A 26,501-nucleotide genomic window follows, 5' to 3' on the forward strand; every position below is an offset into this window, starting at 1 on the left:
ATAATCTAAATTCTTTATTTTTTGGGGGTGGAGGGTGGTTTGAGTCAAGCTAATGCCATCACTGGATCTACTTGGAGTCTTCTTCCTCTCTCTTTTGAAGTTTTGTATGTGAAAAACTAAGACTTGGAGTCAAGGAAAAATAAAATTAAATTTCAATATTGATTTTTAATTTAGTCCAAACCGTTAGCTCAAACCGAATTCAAACCGTCAGTCCAAACCACTAGTCAACCCAAGCCCAAACCGCACCAAAACCGTTGAACTTTTAATGGGCTGGGGGTTTCTCAGACCGAAACCGTTAAGCCCAGTCCAAAATCGCTCCAAACCACTAATGAACTTGCTACACTATAGAGTAAAATTGAACAAAAAACCAATACGTTGAAAGGCACTGACTTTACCATTCAACCACTTATGAACTTGCTACAATTAGTTTTTTTTTTTTTTTTTTTGGTACGAAACTAAAAAGCTTCATTCATGAACTGAAAAGAAAATATAGACACAGCAAAGAAAAGAAAGAAATACAAAAGATAAATGCATGAAAACACAAGGTTCGATCTGAACCAAGGAATGGAAATTGACCAAATGTCATACATGCAATAAACAAGATCGTCTAGGCTAAGGAATGGGTTAAACCCAATCCCTTAGAACAGTGCTTGTAACAACCACAACAACAATCAAGCACAAGGAATACGACACATGTATCCTCCATAAAAAACGCCCAAAGAGGCGACACGCCACAAGGGCGGACATAGACACACCACAAGGGCGGAAATACACGCCACAAAGGCGGAGAGATAACACGCCACAAGGGCGGAGAGATAACACGCCTCAATGGCGGACACAACAGCCACGGCGAAGACACACCAACCGCTACCAGCAACATGAGACTCTTGCAGTAGCAACGCTTCCAGATCTACGGGAGATACTTCCAGCTCCGGCATAAAACCTTCAGACCCTGGGAATGTACTACCGAATCTCACATCAACTTGAACTTTTTATTTTTTATTTTTTTTGGTCCTTCTCTAAAACGTTCACAGGAGAGAGGGGGAGAGAGGGGGAGAGAGAGGGAGTAGAAACAGGGGTGGGGTAGAGATGGACAAGGCAAACAGAGAGGCGGAGAGGGCAGACAGGGGTGTTCCACCGATTAGAGAAAAGGAGAAATCAACTATGGAAAAAGAAAAATCAGAGAGAGAGAGCCGAAGAGGATGGGAAATTGAGAGTTTTTCTTCTTCTTCTTCTCTAAACCGGTCACAGGAGAGAGGCGGAGAGAGGGAGGTGAGGCAGTAGGGTTGGGGGTGGAGATGGAGAAGATAAACAGAGAGGCGGAGAGAGCAAACAGGGAAGATGAGAGAGATCTGCGATGAGAGAGTTCGGACAATACAGATCGAAGTGAAGAAACTTCTAATCTCGTTTTTGAAACCAGAGAAATAGAAGAAGAAAAAAAAGTCCGATCAGATGCAAGCAAAGGAGGGAGGGGAAGAAGGTGGGAAGAGGAGGAGAGGAGGAGAGAAGAGAAACGGAGGCGGAGAGTGCTACAATTAGTTGTGCTTCAAGTAAATAGAAGGTTTTAAGTACTATATGCTATGAAATTAAAAAAGATTTTTCTGCCGTGAAACAAAATCAAACAAAATCGAACCAAGACTAGTTTGTCAAGAAGGGCTAACTATACCATCCAACCAAGGTTGCACTTGTGACATTTAAAATGCAGATATAATTAATATATTTAGACTATTTTTGTATACGGATTTCATACTGAAACCGTACTGCACTGTTTTTGCAAATACCAAAATCGTACAGTACCATATAAAATTTGGTACGATACGATTTCAGTTTGCAATTCTCAAATTCAAATTCGGTACGTACCAAAGTCGAAACCATACCAATTGACACCCTTAATTTGATGGTGCTATAGCATGCAAGAAATTCAGCTATTTTTACTAGTTTGCCTATATACATCTCTCAAATCCTTCATAGAAATGAATATCTTACATGTGAACTTCTGGGTATTGCATCTTCTATTGCTAACTCCTTGCCATCTTTTGTAGGCAATCCATCACATGCATATAGGGATGAGGAGATTCCACACATCCACATTGATGGTTCCTGTGATAAAAGGACACACAGGGGAGGCCGTGAATGCATTGTTTGGGACCAGCAAGGGAACTTCCTAGCAGCAAAAACAACATCTAGTAGGAGCTTTTAGGCGCTAGCAGCCGAATTAGAGGCCATTAGGGATGGAGTTTTGTTAGCCAAGTCACTCAATCTCTCACACATCCTCATATTTTCATATTGCAACTTGGTTGTTTAATTTCTTTTAGGACAGTAAACAGGCATAGATTGGCATTGCTTGGGCGTAGGCTCTTCTTGGTATCTATTCTCATTCTCAATTATTAGATTTTTTTTTTGTTAAGTATTTGGCATCCATTTTCAGTTTTATTTTTACCTAAAATAATAGAAAAACCTCCATAATCCATAATAGACTTTTTGTCTATCATGGATTATGAATGAAGATTTCATTCTCTTCATTTATGCGGATTTACTTAAAATTTTTAAGTTAAGACGAGGGTAAAGTGGACAATACACATCTTTCTATGAAAATTGAAAACTCATCTTTTTCTTTTTTTCTCACTCGGAAACTTATCGCTTTAGCAAGGATGCTCTCAATGGCTCGAGAGCTCTTTTAAGTCCCACAATAGATTCGCCTTGGATCTTCATTGGAGATCGTCTGTTGGTAGGTTTTCGTTCTATGCCTTTTGAATTAGATTTTCCTTTGATATTCATATTTAAGGGGAAAATAAACAAGCCTGAACCAGTTTGGTTAAACTCGAACCAGTTCGGATTGAGCCTAGTCCGACCAGTTCGGATTAAGTTAAACCGACCAAGGCAAGGTCGGTCTAACAAGTACAAAGGCTGAATAGCAACTAGCAAGACGAATCTGATAAGACCTGTAGTCAAAAAAAAGGTATTCAATTGGGACTCGACTATTTATATTTGAGTAGGACTCATTCACTAAGAAGGGGATGGCAGTCTAAACAATGTTTGAATCCCAATCAAACTCGTACCTAGAAAAGCTATAAAAGGGTAAGATAATACAAGAGAAAGGTACAATGAATTGAGTTATCACTACTCAATACTTTATTGTTCATTGCTTTCTTGCCTTCCTTAATCAAGGAATTTCCTAACTAGATCGTTGGAGGTGAAACTCGACCACCCCGGTCGAGCTCATTCTTACAGGTTCATTCGGTTGAGGAGACGTGCAGGATGCCGCAGCAACATTATCAAATCATTTTGTTTTAGAAAATTTTCAACACCACCCCCACCTTATCCTCTAAAATTATCACTTAGACCCCTATTTATCACACCATTCGTTTAGCTACTTTTGTTCATCAATTTGTCAATATTAACTCGATTAGGTTTTGGGTTTTTAGCACATATATGGTATATTTAATTTCTTGGTTGCAATCACAAATTTATCAAGGAACACTTTTGTGGACAAACTAAAATCTACCTGAACTTATTCGATTATAAAAATAGTTGACCGGAGCTTCAAGAACCTCATATCAAATTTCACAAGTAAACCAGAGATGATGAAGAAGACATTTTCCAGCTCCAATGAAGGACAGACTTCAACTATCTAGTTTTGAATGTCGTTTTCTCTACATTAGTATGCTAAGAACATAATTGTAATCAAAATAGCTTCGTTGATGATAAGAGCACTGAAGCACACCATTGAGAAACAAGAACTTTCATTTGTAGATTGGTGCCCTTCGATAGACCAGCTAACCAGGAAGACTCCTTTTATTTCAAGCGCGAAAAATTGGTCGTGTTCTTTCCCATGATCACTAGAGGTTTACTCTATTTCTATTCCCACTTTGAATAAGATTTATTTTTTTACCGGATAAAGTTTTTATCATATCAAGAAAACCACTTCCCATAAGTACTTGACAAGACATTTTCATGCCTATTTTTCAATATTCAAACCATGATAAAATATGAAAAAGGTGTATACAACGGGAACCAAATCAAAAAGATAAATACAGACAGGGTTTCCAATAAGTTAATAAAGATCTTCCAATCCTTACCGTGACCTTTATCTTGAAAATTAATAATCTTATTGTGATCATCTTTATCCCTACACTCTCTCGAGGTTCAATGAGTCTATCTTTTCATGATGTCTCATCATCTATGGTTTTAACATATGAAACACTATTTTACCCATATATATATATGGAACACTTTATCCTCCACCCTCTTATCTCTTTACTATTAACTTTTGACTCTCTTGCTGTTTGTTCTTCATTCTATTCTTGCAATCAAAGTAAAATATTTCAGCAAAATTCGCTGAAAAATCGGTGAATTTTGCCTAGTTCGGTGAGTAGCGAATCAAAACAGTAAACAAAAAAAAAAAATTACTCAATCTAGCCTGAAATTGCTGAAAAATCATAGGAAAATGATCAAATTAGCAAAATATCAGGAATAATCGCTGTTGAACCTGATAAATGTTGTGGGAGACAACACGAGATATACTCATACACCATTAATTTTGTAGAAATCAATATAGAAAGATGAACGACAAATTTCGATTAAGCAAACAAGAAATTGAGTGCAGTTACTCTCCGTGTTGAGTTCGTTGCTTTCCAACTTCTTCCTTTGAAATTTGAAGAAGAAGAAAATGAGTGCCATCAACAATCTCTCACAATCGTTTCTTCTGATCTGAAAAATAAAAGTCTCTTTTGCAGTTGTCTTCCATCACCGAACTATCCAAGTGAAGAAGATGAAGATGAGTTTTTGGCATTTCTCAAAAAGATGAGTGGATGACAATGAGATTGTGTTTGGCATTTGTAGCCACATGCGTGGCACCGATAGAATCATGAAATTGTAAAAATAAATAAATAAATTACTAAAAGTGAAAATGACTTGATTAGTTGAGGACAAGTGTTATTTTATTATTTTTTAAATATTTTGTAATGATAATCTGACATTTTGCAGGTATTTTAAAATTTTTTAACTAACATTTGCTAATTAGTAGGGTATATGTCGGCCCGTTCACCTTTCTCGTCAGGTAGCGAACTCGTAAACTCGAGCAAAATTTCGTACCTTGCTTCTAATATAGGGGGCACGTGGACCTTGATGCAACAAAGACAAAGGGCAAAAGGAGTTGCTTGTAGAACTAGCAAAATAGATCACAACTTTTGCTGTGAATTCCTATTTAACCTTTTCTCCACTAGCATTATTTTTCTCAAAAAGCTAAATTCAAGTTTAAGCTATAAGTTGAAAGCAATAAACTCTTTAAGCGTGGAAATTTATGGACAAGATAATCAAATTGGGATTAAAATAAAGAATAATTTTATCTTATTATTCCCTTCATCACACATTTAAGAGAAAATTTTTCCTTGTGTACATTGGGAAGGAAACTTTCATCAATGTATGGCTATTATCAGACTCAAAGTGACCATCCTAACTCCAATATAAAAAAATAAAAGTTCTAACTGTTCACGTTGTTGGTACATTTAAGAATTATATTTTTCACATCAAAGTAAAAAACTATCAATTATTGGGTTGACATATTTGTTGAGGTAGACTACAATCACAACTACAGAAAACATGGCATACAGACCGCTTTATATAAGTATCACCCTTCTTCCCCACGGTTATTAGAGCTCTACTCTATTTCTACTCCAGCCTGCTTTGAATAATTTTATTTTTAGTAAAGAAAGAGATAACATCTTTTATCTTTTCAAGAAAGCTTCATTCCCACATTATCACTTAATTATTTTTGTCAAAAATTGAAAATTTTCATTAAATAAAATATTTTAAGTCAAGAGGTCTAGACAATAACAAAAAATTATCAATCATAAACATTGATAAGATAGTCCACCAAAACCTAGACAAAGAGAGATCGACTACAAGCTGTCTTAGCATGAAATCAGCTAGAAGACTAGAAATCCTAACAACATAACTGAAAAGAACAAAATTGAAAACTGTAATTAATCACTACACCACTTAACAAGAATTTTTTTCATGCCTTTTCTTTTTAATATTCGCACTATCATAGAATATGAAAAAAAGTTTCTACAAAGGGAACCAAATGAAAAAGATAAAGCTGAGAGGGTTCCAATAAATAAGATGATAAAGATCTTTTAATCCTGACCGTGACCTTTATCTTGAAAGTTAATAATCTTATTACTTTATCTCTTTACTTTTCTCAAACTTTAATGACTCTATCCTTTCATGATGACTCATCATCTGTAGTGGTGGTCTTGCATCCCCCATTACGTAATGTTCAAAACCTTCAAATTCGACCTATGGCAAGCATTAGACTTGCGGGCAAGCACTGACCCTGTTAGTATAGTCCCATCAGAGGCCTAACATAGTTCAACAGACCATCACCACCAGTGCTACCATTTTATCTCTTCACCATTGCCTTATACTCTTCTTTGGCTACTTATTCTTCATTTTATTTCTTCTAATATAGTGGGCATGTGGACCTTGGTGCAACAAAGACAAAGGGCAAAGGGTCTTGCTTGTAGAACATGAAAAATCGATCACAACTTTTGCTACCAAATTCCTCTTCACCTTTTCTCTCTACTATCACTATTAGTGTGCTCAAAGCAAAACTCAAGTTCAAGCTATAATGTGAGAGTAAAAACTCCTCTATCTAGAAATTTATGAATAGAATAATCAAATTGGGATTAGAGTAGAGGATAACCTTACCTCGATACTTCTTCCATTATACATTTAAGAGAGAGGTTTATTTCTAAACACTGACAAGGTGAAGGAAAATGTGTGGTTGAAATAGAAGATTGAATCCATGTCCTCCTTGAAATCAACATATTTGTTGTACCAATGCAATCACAGCCATAGAAAGTATGGTAAAGTTGACTGATCGATTTAAATAAACATCGATTAATGTTAAAATATTGACTTAGATTGATCTTTAAATGATCAAGAAGCTAGAGAACATGAAAATGGCGTAGAGTATCCGAAAGAGGATCAAAAGCCAAGAATCGTGTGACTTGTATTGGACATCTTTAATAGAATAATTAAAAGGAAAAGAAAAAGGTTAATAGTTCTGCAACACAGAATTTAAAATTAAACCCTAGAGGATTCACTGTCAGATTTACTAAGACGCCGTGTTGTCCTACACTCGCAGTAGAAAACCGTAAAAATCACATAGCTCAAAAGTACAATCAGCCCAAATAAACAAATCAAGCCGGCGTGATCCACAAGGCCCACCATCAAAATCATCTTGCTATCCTGACCGTCCATCGAAACCCGCAAGCTCCATCCAACACCACCAGAAACCAAAAGTAGAAAACCAGACAACACCCAACTACAAAACCGCCTTCCCTCCATTAACCCCCAACCGACCTTCACAGCTTCCCACCCAAACCGCTCTTCCAACACCGAAACCACCATACCAAAACCCAAAACCGCCATCAATTCCACCTCCAAAACCGCTCCCAAAACCGCCATCGCCGACCTCGCACGTGCGTACGATCCCAACGAAACCGTTACCACACGCGTCAACTGTATGTAGACCACCATGATTACAAATACGTATATGGACGTAACCATCGATCTCTTCCACGTCAGACGAGCCGCCGTCAATGCCGTTAGCAAATTGGGCCGTTTTCCGGCACAGGCCAATGCCGTCGAGTTAACTACCGTCATCGTGGCAATCAGGGAAAGAGCATAACAGGGTACCCAAAACAAAACTTTGAGCCACAGAAGAGTGATCGAGTCGTCTCGGACTTGCTTCCGTATTTCTATAGCTTCGAATCGGGGTGAAATCCAGGCTATGGAATCAAGGTGATTGATTTGGGCTTTTAAGGGTTCACAATAGAGAACTGATGAGAAAACGAGGACAGAAAGAGGGAAGATGGTGAGAATAGAGATGAAAATAAACAATTTGAGGTTTTTGAAGAGGATTTTGATGGAATCGGTAAAGGTGTAGAAAGCGCAGAGACGACGAGTTTCTTGAAGAACGAACTCGGTTTCTACTGTCGCTTCAGACATTCTTTGCTGCTGCTGCTGCTGCTTCTGCTTCTGCTTCGCTTTCCTCTTTTTCTTCTTCTTTCTGCGTTAACGTTATCGATTTGCAAAATTGCAACTCTGTGTGGTTCTTTTGCGGTTTTGTGGAATTACGGAAATGGTCTTTCGATGAAATGTTCCACGCTGGATTGCGGGATTGGACGGCTGTGATCAAGTTTTGGAGGCCACAAGTACGGTATTGATGTTAGGAGTGCGGTTTCGTAAATTGATTTCTCTCCTCCATTGTTGACTGCTCATTTCCTGATTTAGAATTCGATGACTAAACTTTGGAGACTTGGAATTGGAATCTCAAGATTTTGGAATTTGACCAGTTTTCGTTCAACTTCAATGCTATGCATTTGTATCAGTGGTGTCAATTTGTAGTCCGAACAGTTAAAATCGAATCGCACCAGCCCGTTATAGCCAAACGGGCTTAAACCGAACATTAATAGGCTGTAATTAGGCTGAGGATGGTGGAGCCCGCACCAACCTAAAACCGAACTGCAACCCGTTATAATCCGTTTTACAACCCATTACATAATGGATTGTATTTAATTTAATACAACCCATTACAAAATGAGTTGTACTTAATTTAATACAAACCCATTTTGTAATTTTATATTAAATAATATTTGAATTGGTAACACTGTGTTGCCAAAGCTCAAAATCGAAATATCAATATAGAAATTTGATATCAACCAATTGACAATAAGTAATGTATATTTAATAATACACCGCATTCAAGTCTCGCCCATCTAGCCTTCTAGGTGAGATGAATGTTGCTGGGGTATGGCCTACCATTGACGATTTGAGAATCGTTACGGAAAGATAAACGTGGCCGTGATGTTTAAGGAAAAAGATGTACTTTTTTCTTCAATTAATGCAAGAGTCATGGAGCGTTCATTTCCCTTTTAGGTTCATTTGTCAGCTATTGGGCCCATGATCGTACTCGTTACCAGCACATTTTGTTGGCAAAGGGCGCACGCCGCGCAAATACATGTATAACGTAAGCAAGGGCAACTGCTTATTCTTTTTTTTTTTTTCTTTCTTTTTTTTTGTCAACCCCAGTTTGTTTAACTCGGATCGCACACCTGACTGTGGTGGATGAGTCTCCCAGCGGGAATTGTTTACATCCACAAAATTTCGATACTAGAACCTTGCTTAAGCAGACCAAGCTGCTTACCACTTGGACCAACCTCCGTTGGTTATTATTTCTTCTTTTAATCATTCAATTTATTAGTTAAACTCTCTACTACGGTACTACCATAAGTTTCATTAATTTTTATTTAACAATTTTTAATATTATCTTCATATCTTAATTTTATAAATAGCAATTCTTAATATTATCCTCATATCTTAATTTTATAAATACCATTTATGATTACATCTCTCAAACTTTATGATTATTTATAATTAGAAGTTGAACAAGACAGATAATAAAAGGAGACGGAAAAACGAGTGGAGCAAAAGGTTTTATGTTCAAGATTATTCTTATCTTTCGAAATAAGTAACTTGCTTATATCAGCAATTAACTGTGATTTTTTAATAGCAGGAGGTGTCATTGACGTATTTTTACCCTATAAGTGGTTTAATTGATAAATTGGATAACTTAGGGTGGCATTAATTTTAAGGGATAATTCAGGGGTGGCATTGAAAATGTCCCTTCTTTTTTCGAAAACAACATTTTTTTTAAAGTTAATATATACCAACCAACCACCTCTCTAACCCCATTGAGCCAGAGGTTCGATTAAGCTCAAAGTGAACTAGACAATGGATTGCCCCCTATGTGTAAGCCTCCCTTTAGATCTGGTGAACCCAAGTTCACATGTTTTCACATATAATATTTCCTTTGCGTCTTTTGGGCTTTAGGTTATGTTCTTGGTCATTGAAGATAATATCCAACCTTCCAGTTCCAGTAAAGGCACTTGAGTATCGCAGATAAAAAGTGAAAATTAAGTCATTTAAGGACAATTTTGTAAGTAAAGGTTTAAGTCCGTAAAGTATAAAAAAGGAAAATCCTTCTAGTTCTGCCTCCAACTGGTGCTTGGATATCACCTTGTCAATCTTTTTCTCCATCTAGAACACTTTATCCTACGTGGATGATTAGAAGAGGGAGCCCACGTTGTTGACTAGGCCACATCCAACCCACGATATTGACTTGGAAAATTCCCCTAATTCCTAACCCTAATGTGGTGAGTTCACATATATCCCCAATCAAAGCCAAACAAGGGTATGCATTTCCAATCCCAATCCCTCTTGTGTTAAACTCATTGATTCCTTAAGCTCCCCCATTCATTTGTTTGCTTGCCATCTAACTTTACAATCAGAGGCAGCCACTAATCAACATAAGTGGCCTATTGTGACCTTTTCCTTGATTTCTTAGCAGATTCAAGCCATACTCGATCACAAATCAGTATTGTTAAGGCAACCTAGAGGGGGGGGTGAATAGGTTGCAGCTAGTGGACTTACTTAATTTTCGGTTTAATTACAAATACAAGATAAATTGTATATTTCAATAATAATAAAGTAATGCAATCAATCTACAAGACAAGTATTTTATAGTGGTTCGACTTTGCAAGTCACTCTTCTCTTGGCCTCAAGACAAATATTTTATAGTGGTTTGACTTTGCAAGTCTATGTCCACTCCTCTTTTGGCCTCAAGAGAGTATTCCACTAGTGATTATTTTTCAATACAATAGGTAGACATCAAACCCTTTACAATCTATGTTCAATAAGGCAATAGCACCCTTTAACAATTCTAATCAACTTAAACTAGAATTGAACAACAATACAATTTGAAGAACTAAAAGATATTACTTAATAATAGGTGTGGCACTTTACCCTTTATGTGAGTGTGATGCAATGATGAATGAATGCTCAGGGAAGAGATGCACCACTATGGAAGTGCCAATGGCCTTCAATCACTCCAGGCTTTTCTCCAATTAGCTTGCTTGACAACTTTGGAATGTTCTTCAAAGTTAAGTGAAGTTGGAAGGCAAGTAATCAATGCTTGTTTATCAATTTGAGAGCTTTGAGAATTGTGAGATAGTAAATGCTTAATAGGCAAGGTAGAGACTCTCAAATGTGGGTGGTTGGACTTATAAATATGACAAATTGCTTGGCCCAACCTCCCAATGGAAAGAAATTTCAGTTTGTCTCAAAATAACCATTTAAAAAATAGCCGTTGGGTTTAAGTCAGGACCAGATGGATGTTTGTCTGCAGCACAGAGTTTACAAGTAGGTGCAGACAGGGACTTGATTGGGTTTTTGGTATTTCTAACCAACCCTAAACCTCATACACTCACTTAATATGTCCTAAGTCAATCTAGTGACATGATATGTATATAATTTAATGCGATTACATATGAGTGCATGTGGAGGTGTCTTAAGTCCCGAATTTATCTAAGTCTTGAACTTGACTTGATTTTCGCATATTCTTGTGCTTTGATCTTGACGCTCATCTTGACTTTAGTTTCTTGTTCAAATTTACTTGATCTTGACTTGAGTTTGAGCATCTGGTGAGTTTGGTCCAATGAGTTGGATTTGGTTCACTTGCTTTAGTAATGACCTGGACAATTACAATTTAATATAAACATTAATAATTCGTGTTTGTTATTATCAAAAGTATTGGAAAAATGCCATGTCAGCATTTGTCACATCAGTCTCCATTGGTTTTGATGATAACAAACATTAATTACTAATGGCTATATTGAGTTTTGTTGTTTTAGTTCAAGATGAGACAAGTGGACCAATTCTAAGTCAAAGCCATATGCTCATGCTCAAGTCAAGCCCAAACTAAGATCATGCCAAGATGGACATGAAGATGGACAAGAAGTCTAAGTCAAGATGATCATGCCAAGATGGACATGAAGATGATCACAAAGAATGGAGTACAAGAAGACTCAAGAACTTCAATGATCAAGACTTAGATAAAATTAGGACTTAGGACACCTCCATATGCACTCTCATGTAATTGTATGTAATCATGTGCATATCATGCCACTAGACTGACCTAGGACATAGTAGAAATGTCTATGAGGCTTAAGGTTGACCAAAAAGACAAAAAACCCAAGCCAAATCCAAGTCCCATACTTGACTTGCCGCAGACGGACGACCGTTTGGTCAGACTGACGACCGTCTGGTCAGACGGACGACTGTCTGGTCAAACGGACGTCCGTCTAGTTTCTGTCAGGTCACAGAAAGTCAAATGAAATTCCATCTAGCTTGCTGAAGCCAGACGAACGTTCGTCTGGTTTCAACTTAGCCTCCAATGGCTAGTTTTTAACGGTACAGTAGACATACGACCGTCTTGTCAGACAGACGTCCGTCTGGGGTGAAAACAGGACAACAAAATGTGTCTGTTTTCTATCCGTTGGGGATTGAGCTAAGGCACTCAAAGGCCATCTATTTAAGCCCAATTCACCCCCTTTTGAGAGGGTTGAACCTCATACTTGATCAACTACTCCCCAAGTGATCTTAAGCTCTCAAATCACAAGCAAGCAACTGTGCTTTGTCTCTCACCCTCTCCCAACCTTTAAGAAACATACCAAGGTGTTTACTAAGCTTGAGGAAGCCAAGCTTGGGGTGATTGAAGGCATCGGTGGTGCATGCATTTCATTCATTGAGCATACAACTCTCATTGTATCACATTCACACAAAAGGTAAAGTGCATGTCACACCTCTTGTAATGTAATATCTTTCCTTTGTAACTGTTTCAATTCTAGTTTAGGTAGATTAGAATTCGTTTTTGGGTGCTCTTGCCCTACTTGGTAAACAAAGATTGTAAATGGTACTCTTGTCCCGTAACAAATATTATTGTAAGGGTTTGATCTCTACCTATTGAATTGAAAGAGAACCATTAGTGGAATACTCTCTTGAGGCCAAGAGAGGAGTGGACGTAGACTTGTATAGTCGAACCACTATAAATCCTGTGTGGTGGTTGTTTGCTATTGTTTAAATTCATTTGAATTTTCAATTTACCTTGCATTTTCGCACAAACTGAAAAATTGGGACAATCCACTAGTTGCAACAAATTCACCCCCTTTAGGCTGCACCAACAATTGGTATCAGAGCGGGAGCTCAATTTGAAATCGAAATCAATTTCTAAAAAGAGTAAAAGATCATGGCTTTCCTTTTGACCAAGTTCCTTCAAGAACCGAAGGACTTAACACTTCTAGACCACCATACTTTGATGGAGAAGATTTTGCATATTGGAAAAATAGGTTTAAAGATTTTGTTTATGCACATGATTTTGATGTTTGGAACATCATGACATGTGGACCAAACAAAGTTTTCAAAATAGACGAACAATGCAATAAAGTACCCAAACCCAAAGCTGAGTGGACTCCAACCGACAAGGTTAAAATTCAATTAAACCACAAAGCAAAAATATTTTTGCAATGTGCTTTAAGTGAAAGAGTCTACAATAGATGTGACATTTGCAAAAGTGCCAAGGAAATATTTGATAAGTTGGTCGTCACATATGAAGGGACCGACCACATAAATAAGATGAACTTAGATGTCTATATGCTTCAATATGAAGAATTTAAAATGTTAGATGATAAGAATATTACTTCCTTATTTAGTAGATTTACTAACATTGTTAATAAGTTGCATAGCCTTGGAAAGGAGTTATAAAATGAGGACGTGACAAGAAGAATTCTAAGAGCTTTTCCACCCTCATGGAGACCCAAAAAAATCGCGATTCAAGAAGCGGAAAATTTGTCAAAAAATCACCATTGATGAGCTTATGAGATCTTTGCTTGCTCATGAAGCGGAGCTTGAATAAGACAAGCAAGTTCTAGAAAGTGTGCAACAGGATCGAAAGAAGAAGTGCATAGCTTTAAAAAGTGCCACCAAGAAAGAAGAAGAAGTGAAAGTGAAGGAGAAGACTCGGACATTGAGGAAAAGATATACTCAATTGCCAAAGAATTCAAGAAACTTCTCAAAAAGAAAAGAGGAAAGCATCCTCACAAAGGAGAATCCTCAAAGGTAAAAACCTTTCTAAGGAAAGAACTTGTGCCTCTAATGTCACTTGTTGTAAATGTAGGAAACCGGGTCACATCAAATCCGAGTGCCCGAATGAAGAAAAGAAGAAAGCATATGTGGTTGAAATATCCTACATCACAAGTGATGATGAAGAAGAAAAGGAGGAGACCGATGAAGAAAGAATCAACTTAGCTCTAATGGCAAAGTCTAAGGAAGGACAAGAAGACGTTGATGTAAATTCTTCCAATAGTCTTAATTCCATTTGCAATGATTATAGGGGCTTAAATGAAACAAATGACATGGATAGAGACAACTTAATTGGAGTATTGTCCAAAATAATTAAGGACCCTGAAAAAGGCTATTAAGGGAGAGTGTGGTGTTCTCTTTCCTTTTATGCATTCGCGTAGGGGGAGAGTGCATATGTGAGGAAGAGAAATTGTTGTCTTATGCATTAATTTAGGGGGAGCATAAGTTAAGAAGGGAGAGTTATTTTAGGGAGAGCATTCCATGCTTTTCTCATGTTTGTCAATGACAAAAGGGGAGTGCTATTTGAGGAGAAGCATCTCCTATATTGTTTGTTGATGACAAAAGGGGGGGAGAGAATTGTATGAATTAGGTAATTCATTTGGAAAGCTTGAATAAGTATATATTGAGTTGTGTTGTTTTAGTTCAAGATGAGAACAAGTGGACCAACTTCAAGTCAAATTCATGTTCTCATGCTCAGGTCAAGCCCAAGCCAAGATCATGCCAAGATGGACATGAAGATGGACAAGAAGTCTGAGTCAAAATAATCATGCCAAGATGGACATAAAGATGATCATGAAGAATGGAGTACAAGAAGACTCAAGAACTTCAATGATCAAGACTTAGATGAAATTAGGATTTGGGACACCTCCATATGCACTCTTATGTAATTGTATATAATCATGTGCATATCATGTCACTAGACTGACCTAGGACATAGTAGAATGGTGTATGAGGCTTAGGGTTGACCAAAAAGACCAAAAACCCAAGCCAAGTTCAAGTCCCATACTTGACTTGCTGCAGACGGACTACCGTTTGGTCAGACAGACGTCCGTCTAGTTTCTGTCAGGTCACAGAAAGTCAGATGGAATTCCGTCTGACTTGCTAAAGCCAGATGGACGTCCGTCTAGTTTCAACTTAGCCTCCAACGGCTACTGTAGACAAATGGCCATCTCGTAAGAGGTCTAACTAGTGATTTGATCAATTGGACAGAGCAACAAATCCTAAGAGGGTTACTTTTATATATAAGGCGGAAGGTAAACATTTATGGATACTAAGGCAAAGTCTTAACCAAAGGAGATTTAAATTCTTGTCCTTTTACTTGTAAAGTGTTAGTCTTTGCCGACTAAGTTAAGACCTTAAGGTCAAGGGCCACTTCTCTACATTCAATTACGAATAATAACTCAATCCAAGGATAGAAACGGTATTTTAGAAATAAAATATATTTTAATCTTACACGCCCTATGTACTCTCAACACTCCTGATTACACCATATTAACAAACATGTCTATCCAATGATGGCAACTAATCTCAAATTTTAAATTCAAAATTAGCTTTAGATTACTTGATTGCATTTTGCCAAAGTGGTGTAACTATAACAGCTAGAAGTACATGATTATCAAGTAGGGGATATAGATCTTAGTCTTCGATCGATTACGTATTAATCAATATTCGATTGACTGGTTCGAAGTTATCGACAAAGAAGATTTGTCAAGTTACTTCTCTTTTTTTTCTGAGTCACTCTCTAGTTGAATCTATTCATTTTACATTATGTTTTTTTCGTATTCTTCCCTATTACCCTTTCTCCAAGTTATGAAATCTCATACATTACCTAACTAAATATTTTAGAGAAATTTTTTAAAAAAAAAACTCATCAATTTGACTCCACTATAGTAGAGTATGCTTTTTTGGTAAAGACTTACTAGCTTTAGATGTAATAAAACAAAAATATACCCACTTTGTTTTAAATATAGTATATTGATAACTATCAATAGAAATATAATTAAAATAGTGAACCGATTCGTAGGTCCATTCATAAGTAGTGTCAGTGTCTTTTCTTATCCAGATGATTATTTTCTTCCCCTTTTTTCGGTAGAAGAGCCACTTATGCATGGTGGTTGGATTGGATAAACCAAAGGCAAGTTGGTCATATGGACTCGTCAAACATTTTGGCTCTCTCTCACATGCATCAATAATATAATAATATTACTATTAATAATTTTTTTTCAAAGGATCTATGGTTCTGCGTTCACTTTCTTGCACCTCGACTACATTCTCATCTGAGACTTTAACATAATTAATATGTCTCGACAAAAATCAAACTTATAACCTCTTCGTGTGAATCTTACTACTAGAACAACTCTCATTGGTGATACTACTATTAATAATTATTATTAAAAAAATACATACATGTTTTTTGGCATTGCAGCCATCAAAAAAGTCTCTATGAGATTCTCTGCGAAATGAGGTCTTCCTTCTCTAACACATGTTCTTTGACATTGCAGCCGTCCCCAACAGTCTACAACATTAAAATAATGCAAAAATAGGGTTTATGGGGCTTAAATTGGGTATGGGGGGGGGACAAGCATTCTACTTGTACTATTCCAAGCGATGCCCCAGGGTGGCGATTGCTTAGCTAATCAACTGCCTCAAACAATCACCCCTATTACTTTTTAGTACTTGGATGCTTTGCATTCCCGATTGATCCTTAACATTGTTGCAAGCTTAAACATCATGTAGGAAGCTCTTACCTCGATCATTAACATCTTCCAACCTTGACTCTCTTGCATTGGATATCTGCTTGCCCAAACCATCCGGTTCTGATTGGATTTTCTTTCGGTTCCAAATAAGGCAGGTTCTTCACCTTCTTCATCTAGATCCATGGGTTTTGGAATAGAAACTTGGGATTCAATTCGGATGGCCCACAGATTCTTCTGACTAAAGGCTCAAGTACTCGGACTTGCAATTTGGGTTTTTGGTTAGGATTATGGTGGTTTTACATCCTGCCCTCCTAAAAAGAAAATTTAACCTCGAAATTGCAACATACTTGGGTGTTAAAAAAGATGGGGATATTTAGTCTGCATCTTGTCTTCTTTTTTCCAAGATGCTTATTCCGGAGTGTGATTCCTCCATTGAATCTTCACCAAGGGTATGGTCCGATTTCTCAACTGCTTGTCCTTGCAATCTAGGATCTCTGTAGGTTCTTTTTCATAAATTAAATCTGCACTAAGACCTTCATGTTCTTGATGGAGTTGATGCTATGGGCTTGCGCATAAAAACATGGAACACATCATGTACATTAACTAAAGAAGGAGGAAGGGTTAACCTATATGCAACTGACCCAACCTTCACGGCTATTCAGATGGATCTGATTCCAGCCGGATGAGTGACAATTTTGGGGGTTTTTGAAAAAAATACAAAGATGCGGCACCATTAATTAACTAACAAAGCTTAAAGGTAGGGGGGGCTTAGTAATTTGAGGCAAAGTTTAAGGTTGGTTTAGAAATTTAAAAAGTCATAGAGTGTAAAATAGTAATTAGGCTATAGTACAAGGGGCATCAGTAACTCTAACAAAGGGCAAAATTGACATTTTATATCTAACCTTAACGGTTTAGGGGACAATAATTTCATAAAGGGCAGGGTTGGAATAGTATTAAAGCCACAACATAGGTGGCAACTATAATTATCCCAATTGTTTATCAAAAGTTTTGGAGCTCATACTATAAGGTGTTAGTTTTTGTCAACTAAGCCAAAACCTTGAGGCTGAGGTCTAATATCTCTATATGATATATGAAAGTACACAATGGATTCGGAACCACTGTTCGCCTTTTGCATTCAAGTTTGAGATTTTCTTCTTAATAATAATTTAATTAATAAAATAAGGTAAAGATGATATTTTTCCCATTTGAGTAAGATTGAGATTTGAGGAAGATCAACTCTTGTTCTTAGAGGGTGCAAGTTTGGCCCTAGTGGCTTTGACCTACCTTGTCCCGCCTTGAGTTCGAATAGGGGCTAAGCTCAAGATTTTAACCCTCAGGGTGGGACAAGGCTAAAATATTCAAACACTGAATTAGGGTCAAGGCGGACTTGAGATTAGTATTTGTTCTGCCTGGCCCATCCAGACCAATCCTTGACCCAATCATGACCCCCCTGATTTTTGTGGTCAAGGCAATGATATAGATTTATGTATTTGTTCTATAGTTTTATAGAGAAGAAAACAATATGAAGTTTGAGTTGTTTTTTTAATTTTATGCATTTTATTCTCAGTTTGTGTAAGATGCTTTTTAATTGTTGATATCATATTTAATAGCATTTTAGAAAATCCTATTGCTTTTTGACTTATTTATTTATTTATTTATTTATTTATTATTATATATATATATATATACTAGATCGTCGTAGACGGAACATCGAGATCTAAACGATTGGTGTGAGATTTTTGATTCACAGATCCAGGCCAAATCTGCACCAACAGGTTATTCCATTTGCTTAATTGATTTTTTTGTTAAGAAGATATGTAAAGCAATTGAAGATATCTCACTGGGTTTTAAAATTTATGCCATTGAGCTTCTCTAATTTGATTAAGCTTGCTTTCTTGTTAGATCAATCTCAATGCTTCCGTGAACAAATTTCAAGTGATAGTTACTTTTATTGATTGGTTGTTAGCATTAAGTATTTTTTGTTCCCTCTTTTTTTGCAAATAGGCTTTAATTTCTTTGATTTTTAGTAAAAATAGTTACAGTTTGCAATCAATTTGGTCTCTCCTGTATTATTTTTGAATTTTTGAATTTTTAAAATTTTGAATTCCTTTCAGGTATTATTTGTGGAATCTTGATTGGAGTCAAACTTCAGAAACTCAAATGATAGCGTTGTTTTAAAAAAAAGGCTAGTTAGTGCATTTTTTTTTGACGGTTGAGATTTTACAACAGAATGATGTGGCTTCATCTCTCACCACACGCTGCTCCAAGCTGTGTTTAAGCAAAACACCTGTTAGGTCCTCTTCCCTCCCATGAATTCAACATTCAATCCTCATCTCTCTAGTTTTCTATTCTGTCTTTAACTCTGTTCCTCTTCTATAATTTTCCATCTCTATTCCATCAAAATCAGATTGTGCTTCCCAAAGTAACCAAGTTTATCGTGGAATTTTTGGTAAGAAAGAAGAACACAAGAAGAAGAAGAAGAAGAAGAAGAAGAAGAAGAAGAAGAAGAAGAATAGATCATGTTGTAAAAACTTGTTGGTTGTTCTATTGTTAGTATCAATTTTCCAATCTATCTCACGTGGAGAAGTATGGGACGGGGTTCGGATCACTCAAGCTAAATACCTAGCACTTCAAGCCTTCAAAGATAATCTTATTGATGATAGTGGGATCTTGCAAAGCTGGAATGACAGTAGTGGCGATCCTTGTTTAGGAGGGTGGATACGAATCAAGTGATTTAGAGGACATGTTATATCGATCGTGCTCCCAAGGAAAGGATTGGGTGGACGAATCACTGAGATGTTGGTCAATTCCAAGCACTTCAAAGGTTAAGCCTCCATGATAACAACATTGGTGGAGTAATTCATTTTTCTCTTGGATCCCTTCGTAATCTTAGCCGGGTGTTTCTCTTCAACAATAAGCTATCAGGTTCAATACCTCCATCACTTGGTGTTAGAAACAATTTGCTTACAGGTTCCCTACCTCCTGCTATTTCTAATTCCTCTTCTCTAACTTTACTTTTACTGGCTCTCCAATATAACAAACTTTCTGGTTCTATTCCTGATAACTGGGGAGGTACCAGTCAATCTAATAAACTTCAGAACTTAACTCTTGACCATAATTCCTTCTCCAATTCGATACCGATGTCTTTGAGCAAGTTGAGTCGACTAAAAGAAATTTCTCTTAGTCATAATTAGATAAATGGAACCATACCCATTGAAATCGGAAGTGTTTCGAAACTCCAAATACTAGATTTATCACAAAATAGGCTCACAGGAGGCATTCCAGCTTCTCTTACTATTCTGACTAGCCTAATTTCTTTCAATGTGTCCTATAATGAACTTTCTGGTCCTGTTCCCTTTCACTTGTCTAACAAATTCAATTCAACCTCTTTCTTTGGGAATCTTCAACTCTGTGGATATAATGTTTCAACCCCTTGTCCTTTTGCCTCACCTGCTCTACCTCCATCACAAGTTACCAGACACAAATTAGATAAGAAAGATATATTGATCATAGTTATGGCAATCTTCCTAGTAGTTTTGCTGGGATTTTGTCACTAATGGCCACATGAGTGCAGCTGATACTAGTATTGGGGGTGAAGTAGGAGGGGAAACTGTTGTCACGATTGGGAGTACAATTGATATTGGAAGTGGGGGTGAAGTAGGAAGGGAATTAGTTCACTTTGATGGACAATTGATTTTCACATCTGAAGATTTACGTAAAAAAACTTATGGGGTAAGGCAATGTACCTATGGGACTACGTATAAGGTGACATTAGAGGATGGGAGTGAAGTTATAGTAATTAGCTTGGAGAAGATTGCAAACAATAAAAGGGAATTTGCAGTGGAAGTAATTGCACTGGGAAAGATTCGACATCCGAATCTTTTGGCTCTTAAGGCTTATTACTTGGGATCCAGAGGAGAGAAGCTTCTTGTGTTTGACTTCATGCCTAGAGGGAGTCTCACGTCATTTTTCCATGGTATCCTCCTTTTTACTAGTAACAATTTTTTCTACTTGTTCACAGTTATTATATAATCCCCTATTTAATCATTTTTAAATTTATGAACAGCCCGAGACCAGACACACCAATTGATTGGCAAACTAGGATGAACATAACCAAGGATATAACAAGAGGCTTATGGTACCTCCACATAGAGAAGAATATAGCGCATGGGATCCTTTCATCAAGCAACATATTGCTGGATGATAACAACAATTCCAAGATTGCAGACTATGGCATCTCTTAGCTTATCACTACTGATGCCAATTCCAATGCAATGGTTACTGCTGATGTGCAAGGCTATCATGCACCTGAGCTCTCAAGAGCTCAACATGGCCAATACAATGACAGACATCTACAGCCTTGGGGCTATCATGTTGGAGCTCCTTACAGGGAGGTGACCAGATAGTGTAGATTTACCTCGGTGGGTGAAATCTACAGTTAAGGAGGTTGGACTGAGGAGGCCTTTGATCAAGAGCACATGAGGGATGCATCAATAACCGGTAATGAGTTGTTCTACACCTTGAACTTGGCTCTCAATTGTGTTGACGGTTCACCAACTGCAAGGCCAGAAGTTCAATGAGTGCTCGAGCAACTGGAAGAGATAAAACCAGAATTATGTTCAAGCCACTCATAGGGAGGCGATTAAGAAGGAATGAATGAACCGAATGAGTTGGACAACACCTTAATATTGGCCCTTCATCCTGTTGATCATTCACCAACTACAAGGCCAAAAGTTCTAGAGTTCCAGAGAATGGGAAGAGATTAAACCGAAGTAGCTGCCATGTGAAAATTTGAGTTTTATGTTCATGGATTATATAAGGGCAACTAGGAAGAATGAAATTTATAAGCTATAATACAACAAAAACCAATTTTTTGAGAAACCAGTCCATTAGAAATTATTTTTAGTATTCTGTAAGGGTGTAATTAATGGGTTTAGAAGTAGTAGGTCTGAAAGATTATTCAGATGAATACAGTATTAGAAGGTAACATTACCTTTATACTTTTATGATGATAACAATTCACATGAATGAGGAGAATCCAGTTTAATCTTCTTGTTTATGAATTGATGCCCAATGAGTTTTTTGTTTTTTTTTGGAGATTTTTCTTCTTTTTCTTTGTCTATGTTGAACAAATCTTTTGATCTAAAGGATTACTTTTACTGTTATTTTTTATCCTTATTATTCCAATACTAATAATTTTGTTTCAAATGAAATTTAATCTTGACATTGGAAAAACCAAGGAATGGGTTTTGCTATTACAAGTCAGGATGGAATGACAGCATATTGGTGAGATTTTTTTTGTTTAACCTTTTTCCCCCTTACATTAAGACTTAACAAGCATTGAACTCAATCTCTTTCTTTCTTGTGATTTAACTCAAATACTCTGGTGGATGAATGCTTTTCTTTGGCAAGAGAAAGCTAGTTATGAAGCCAAATCTGCAAAAAGGTAAGAGTATGAAAAGAGTATGTTGGTGTACGACAAGGAAACATGTTAGAAATCTTTGCAGTTGCCCTGTATGTGTTAGATTCTGGCTGGACCTTGCTCACTTATGTTAGTTAGTGCATTTTTTTCGGACGGTTGAGATTTTACAACAGAATGATGTGGCTTCAACTCTCACCACACGCTGCTCCAAGCTGTGTTTAAGCAAAACACCTGTTAGGTACTCTTTCCTCCCATGAATTCAATATTCAATCCTCATCTCTCTAGTTTTCTATTCTGTCTTTAACTCTATTCCTCTTCTATAATTTTTCATCTCTATTCCATCAAAATCAGATTGTGCTTCCCAAAGTAACAAAGTTTATCGTGGAATTTTTGGTAAGAAAGAAGAACACAACAAGAAGAAAGAATAGATCATGTTTGTAAGAACTTGTTGGTTGTTCTATTGTTAGCATCAATTTTCCAATCTATCTCACGTGAAGAAGTATGGGATGGGGTTCGGATCACTCAAGCTGAATACCTAGCACTTCAAACCTTCAAAGATAATCTTAATGATGATAGTGGGATCTTGCAGGGCTGGAATGACAGTAGTGGCGATCCTTGTTCAGGAGGGTGGATAGGAATCAAGTGCTTTAGAGGACATGTTATATCGATCGTGCTCTCAGGGAAAGGATTGGGTGGACGAATCACTGAGAATGTTGGTCAATTCCAAGCATTTCAAAGGTTAAGCCTCCATGATAACAACATGGTGGAGTAATTCCTTTTTCTCTTGGATCCCTTTGTAATCTATCGTTTCAATACCTCCATCACTTGGTGTTAGAAACAATTTGCTTACTGAGTTCCCAACTCCTACTATTTCTAATTCCTCTTCTCTGACTTTATTGGCTCTCCAATTTAACAAACTCTCTGGTTCTATTCCTGATAAATGGGGAGGTACCAGTCAATCTAATAAGCTTCAGAGCTTAACTCTTGACCATAATTCCTTCTCCAATTCGATACCGATGTCTTTGAGCAAGTTGATTCGACTAAAAGAAATTTCTCTTAGTCATAATTAGATAAATGGAACCATACCCATTGAAATCGGAAGTCTTTCAAAACTCCAAATACTAGATTTATCACAAAATAGGCTCACAGGAAGCATTTCAGCTTCTCTTACTAATCCGACTAGCCTAATTTCTTTCAATGTGTCCTATAATGAACTTTCTGGTCTTGTTCCCTTTCTCGTCTTAACAAATTCAATTCAACCTCTTTCTTTGGGAATCTTCAGCTCTGTGGGAATCTCTACCTCCATCACAAGTTACTAGACACAAATTAGATAAGAAAGATATATTGATCATAGTTATGGCAATCTTCCTAGTAGTTTTGGTAGTTTTGCTGTTACCAGACACAAATTATTCTGTCACTAATGGCAACATGAGTGCAGCTGATACTGGTATTGGGGGTGAAGTAGGAGGGGGAACTGTTGTCACGATTGGGAGTGCAGTTGATACTGGAACTAGGGGTGAAGTAAGAGGGGAATTAGTTCACTTTGATGGACAATTGATTTTCACATCTGAAGATTTACGTAAAAAAACTTATGGGGTAAGGCAATGTACCTATGGGACTACGTATAAGGTGACATTAGAGGATGGGAGTGAAGTTATAGTAATTATCTTGGAGAAGATTGCAAAGAATAAAAGGGAATTTGCACTGGGGAAGATTCAACATCCGAATCTTTTGGCTCTTAAGGCTTATTACTTGGGATCCAGAGGAGAGAAGCTTCTTGTGTTTGACTTCATGCCTAGAGGGAGTCTCACGTCATTTTTCCATGGTATGCTCCTTTTTACTAGTAACAATTTTTTCTACTTGTTCACAGTTATTATATAATCCCCTATCTAATCATTTTTAAATTTATGAACAGCCCGAAGACCAGACACACCAATTGATTGGCAAACTAGGATGAACATAACCAAGGATATAACAAGAGGCTTATGGTACCTCCACATAGAGAAGAATATAGTGCATGGGAACCTAACATCAAGCAACATATTGCTGGATGATAACAACAATTCCAAGATTGCAGACTATGGCATCTCTTAGCTTATCACTACTGATGTCAATTCCAATGCGATGGCTACTGCTGATTTGAAGGCTATCATTATCATGCACCTGAGCTCTCAAGAGCTCAACATGGCCAATACAATGACAGACATCTACAGCCTTGGGGTTATCATGTTGGAGCTCCTTATAGGGAGGCGACCGGATAGTGTAGATTTACCTTGGTGGGTGAAATATACGGTTAAGGAGGATTGGACTGAGGAGGCCTTTGATCAAGAGCTCATGAGGGATGCATCAATAATCGGTAATGAGTTGTTCTACACCTTAAACTTGGCTCTCAATTGTGTTGACGGTTCACCAACAGAAAGGCCAGAAGTTCAATGAGTGCTCGAGCAACTGGAAGAGATAAAACTAGAATTATGTTCAAGCCACTCATAGGGAGGCGATTAAGAAGGAATGAATGAACCGAATGAGTTGGACAACACCTTAATATTGGCCCTTCATCCTGTTGATCATTCACCAACTACGAAGCCAAAAGTTCTAGAGTTCCAGCAACTGGAAGAGATTAAAACCAGAAGTAGCTGCCATGTGAAAATTTGAGTTTTATGTTCATGGATTATATAAGGGCAACTAGGAAGAATGGAATTTATAAGCTATAATACAACAAAAACCAATTTTTTGAGAAACCAGTCTATTAGAAATTATTTTTAGTATTCTGTAATGGTGTAATTAATGGGTTTAGAAGTAGTAGGTCTGAAAGATTATTCAGATGAATACAGTATTAGAAGGTAACCTTACCTTTATACTTTTATGATGATAACAATTCACATGAATGAGGAGAATCCAGTTTAATCTTCTTGTTTATGAATTGATGCCCAATGAGTTTTTTTTTTTTTTTTTTTTGGGATTTTTCTTCTTTTTCTTTATCTATGTTGAACAAATCTTTTGATCTAAAGGATTACTTTTACTTTTATTTTTTATCCTTATTATTCCAATACTAATAATTTTGGTTCAAATGAAATTTAATCTTGACATTGGAAAAACCAAGGAATGGGTTTTGCTATTACAAGTCAGGATGGAATGACAGCACATTGGTGAGATTTTTTTTGTTTAACCTTTTTCCCCCTTTTTTTTTTTTTTTTTGGAAAAAGGTAGCTGTGTATTAGAAAGAAAAGAAAAAGTTACAATCTGAAATAAGTCTTCCCTTCAGCGTCATCTTTTATAATACGAGACAACACTTCAGGTAAAATATGAGGAGAGAAAGAAATTTCATGTACAGATGGGTAAAGCCCAGCCAAAAAATCTGCTCTAGCATTAAGCTCACGGACAACATGATGAAGCCCATATTGGCATAACCGTCTCAATGAGTCTCGGATGTCACAGACATCCTCTGTTGCATACCATGGTATGGTAAACCGACCTAAAATCATCGCAATAGCACTCGATGAATCAGAGCGAATCTGGACTCTCTGGATAGAATGTTCCGAAGCTAGTACTAGTCCTCGACGAATGGCCGTGAGCTTGCTTTTTCCCCCTTACATTAAGACTTAACAAGCATTGAACTCAATCTCTTTCTTTCTTGTAATTTAACTCAAATACTCTGGTGGATGAATGCTTTTCTTTGGCAAGAGAAAGCTAGTTATGAAGCCAAATCTGCAAAAAGGTAAGAGTATGAAAAGAGTATGTTGGTGTACGACAAGGAAACAGGTTAGAAATCTTTGCAGTTGCCCTGTATGTGTTAGATTCTGGCTGGACCTTGCTCACTTATGTTAGTTAGTGCATTTTTTTCGGACGGTTGAGATTTTACAACAGAATGATGTGGCTTCAACTCTCACCACACGCTGCTCCAAGCTGTGTTTAAGCAAAACACCTGTTAGGTACTCTTTCCTCCCAAGAATTCAATATTCAATCCTCATCTCTCTAGTTTTCTATTCTGTCTTTAACTCTATTCCTCTTCTATAATTTTTCATCTCTATTCCATCAAAATCAGATTGTGCTTCCCAAAGTAACAAAGTTTATCGTGGAATTTTTGGTAAGAAAGAAGAACACAACAAGAAGAAAGAATAGATCATGTTTGTAAGAACTTGTTGGTTGTTCTATTGTTAGCATCAATTTTCCAATCTATCTCACGTGAAGAAGTATGGGACGGGGTTCGGATCACTCAAGCTGAATACCTAGCACTTCAAACCTTCAAAGATAATCTTATTGATGGTAGTGGGATCTTGCAAGGCTGGAATGACAGTAGTAGCGATCCTTGTTCAGGAGGGTGGATAGGAACCAAGTGC

The 26,501-nt window shown here is 37.1% G+C and overlaps 1 protein-coding gene and 2 pseudogenes across 1 annotated transcript; 2 read left to right on the top strand and 1 right to left on the bottom strand.

Moving 5' to 3' along the window:
* Positions 1-7,089: 7,089 nt before the first annotated feature.
* LOC149018499 (uncharacterized) lies at positions 7,090-7,671 on the bottom strand. Its single transcript, XM_089153894.1, has one exon. The coding sequence runs from the start codon at positions 7,669-7,671 to the stop codon at positions 7,090-7,092; it is 582 nt and encodes a 193-aa protein (XP_089010020.1).
* Positions 7,672-14,216: 6,545 nt separating this feature from the next.
* LOC149018500 (putative leucine-rich repeat receptor-like protein kinase IMK3 pseudogene) lies at positions 14,217-21,376 on the top strand (annotated as a pseudogene).
* Positions 21,377-22,166: 790 nt separating this feature from the next.
* On the top strand, positions 22,167-24,654 carry LOC149018501 (putative leucine-rich repeat receptor-like protein kinase IMK3; annotated as a pseudogene).
* The last annotated feature ends 1,847 nt before the right edge of the window (positions 24,655-26,501 follow it).

The sequence above is a fragment of the Hakea prostrata genome, chromosome 4, assembly GCF_041222555.1.
Source record: "Hakea prostrata isolate BN-2017 chromosome 4, UWA_Hpros_2, whole genome shotgun sequence".
Classification (NCBI taxonomy): Eukaryota; Viridiplantae; Streptophyta; class Magnoliopsida; order Proteales; family Proteaceae; genus Hakea; species Hakea prostrata.

Coding starts and splice junctions, on each gene's coding strand:
- LOC149018499 (XM_089153894.1), bottom strand. CDS start 7,671: ATGACGGTAGTTAACTCGACGGCATTGGCCTGTGCCGGAAAACGGCCC.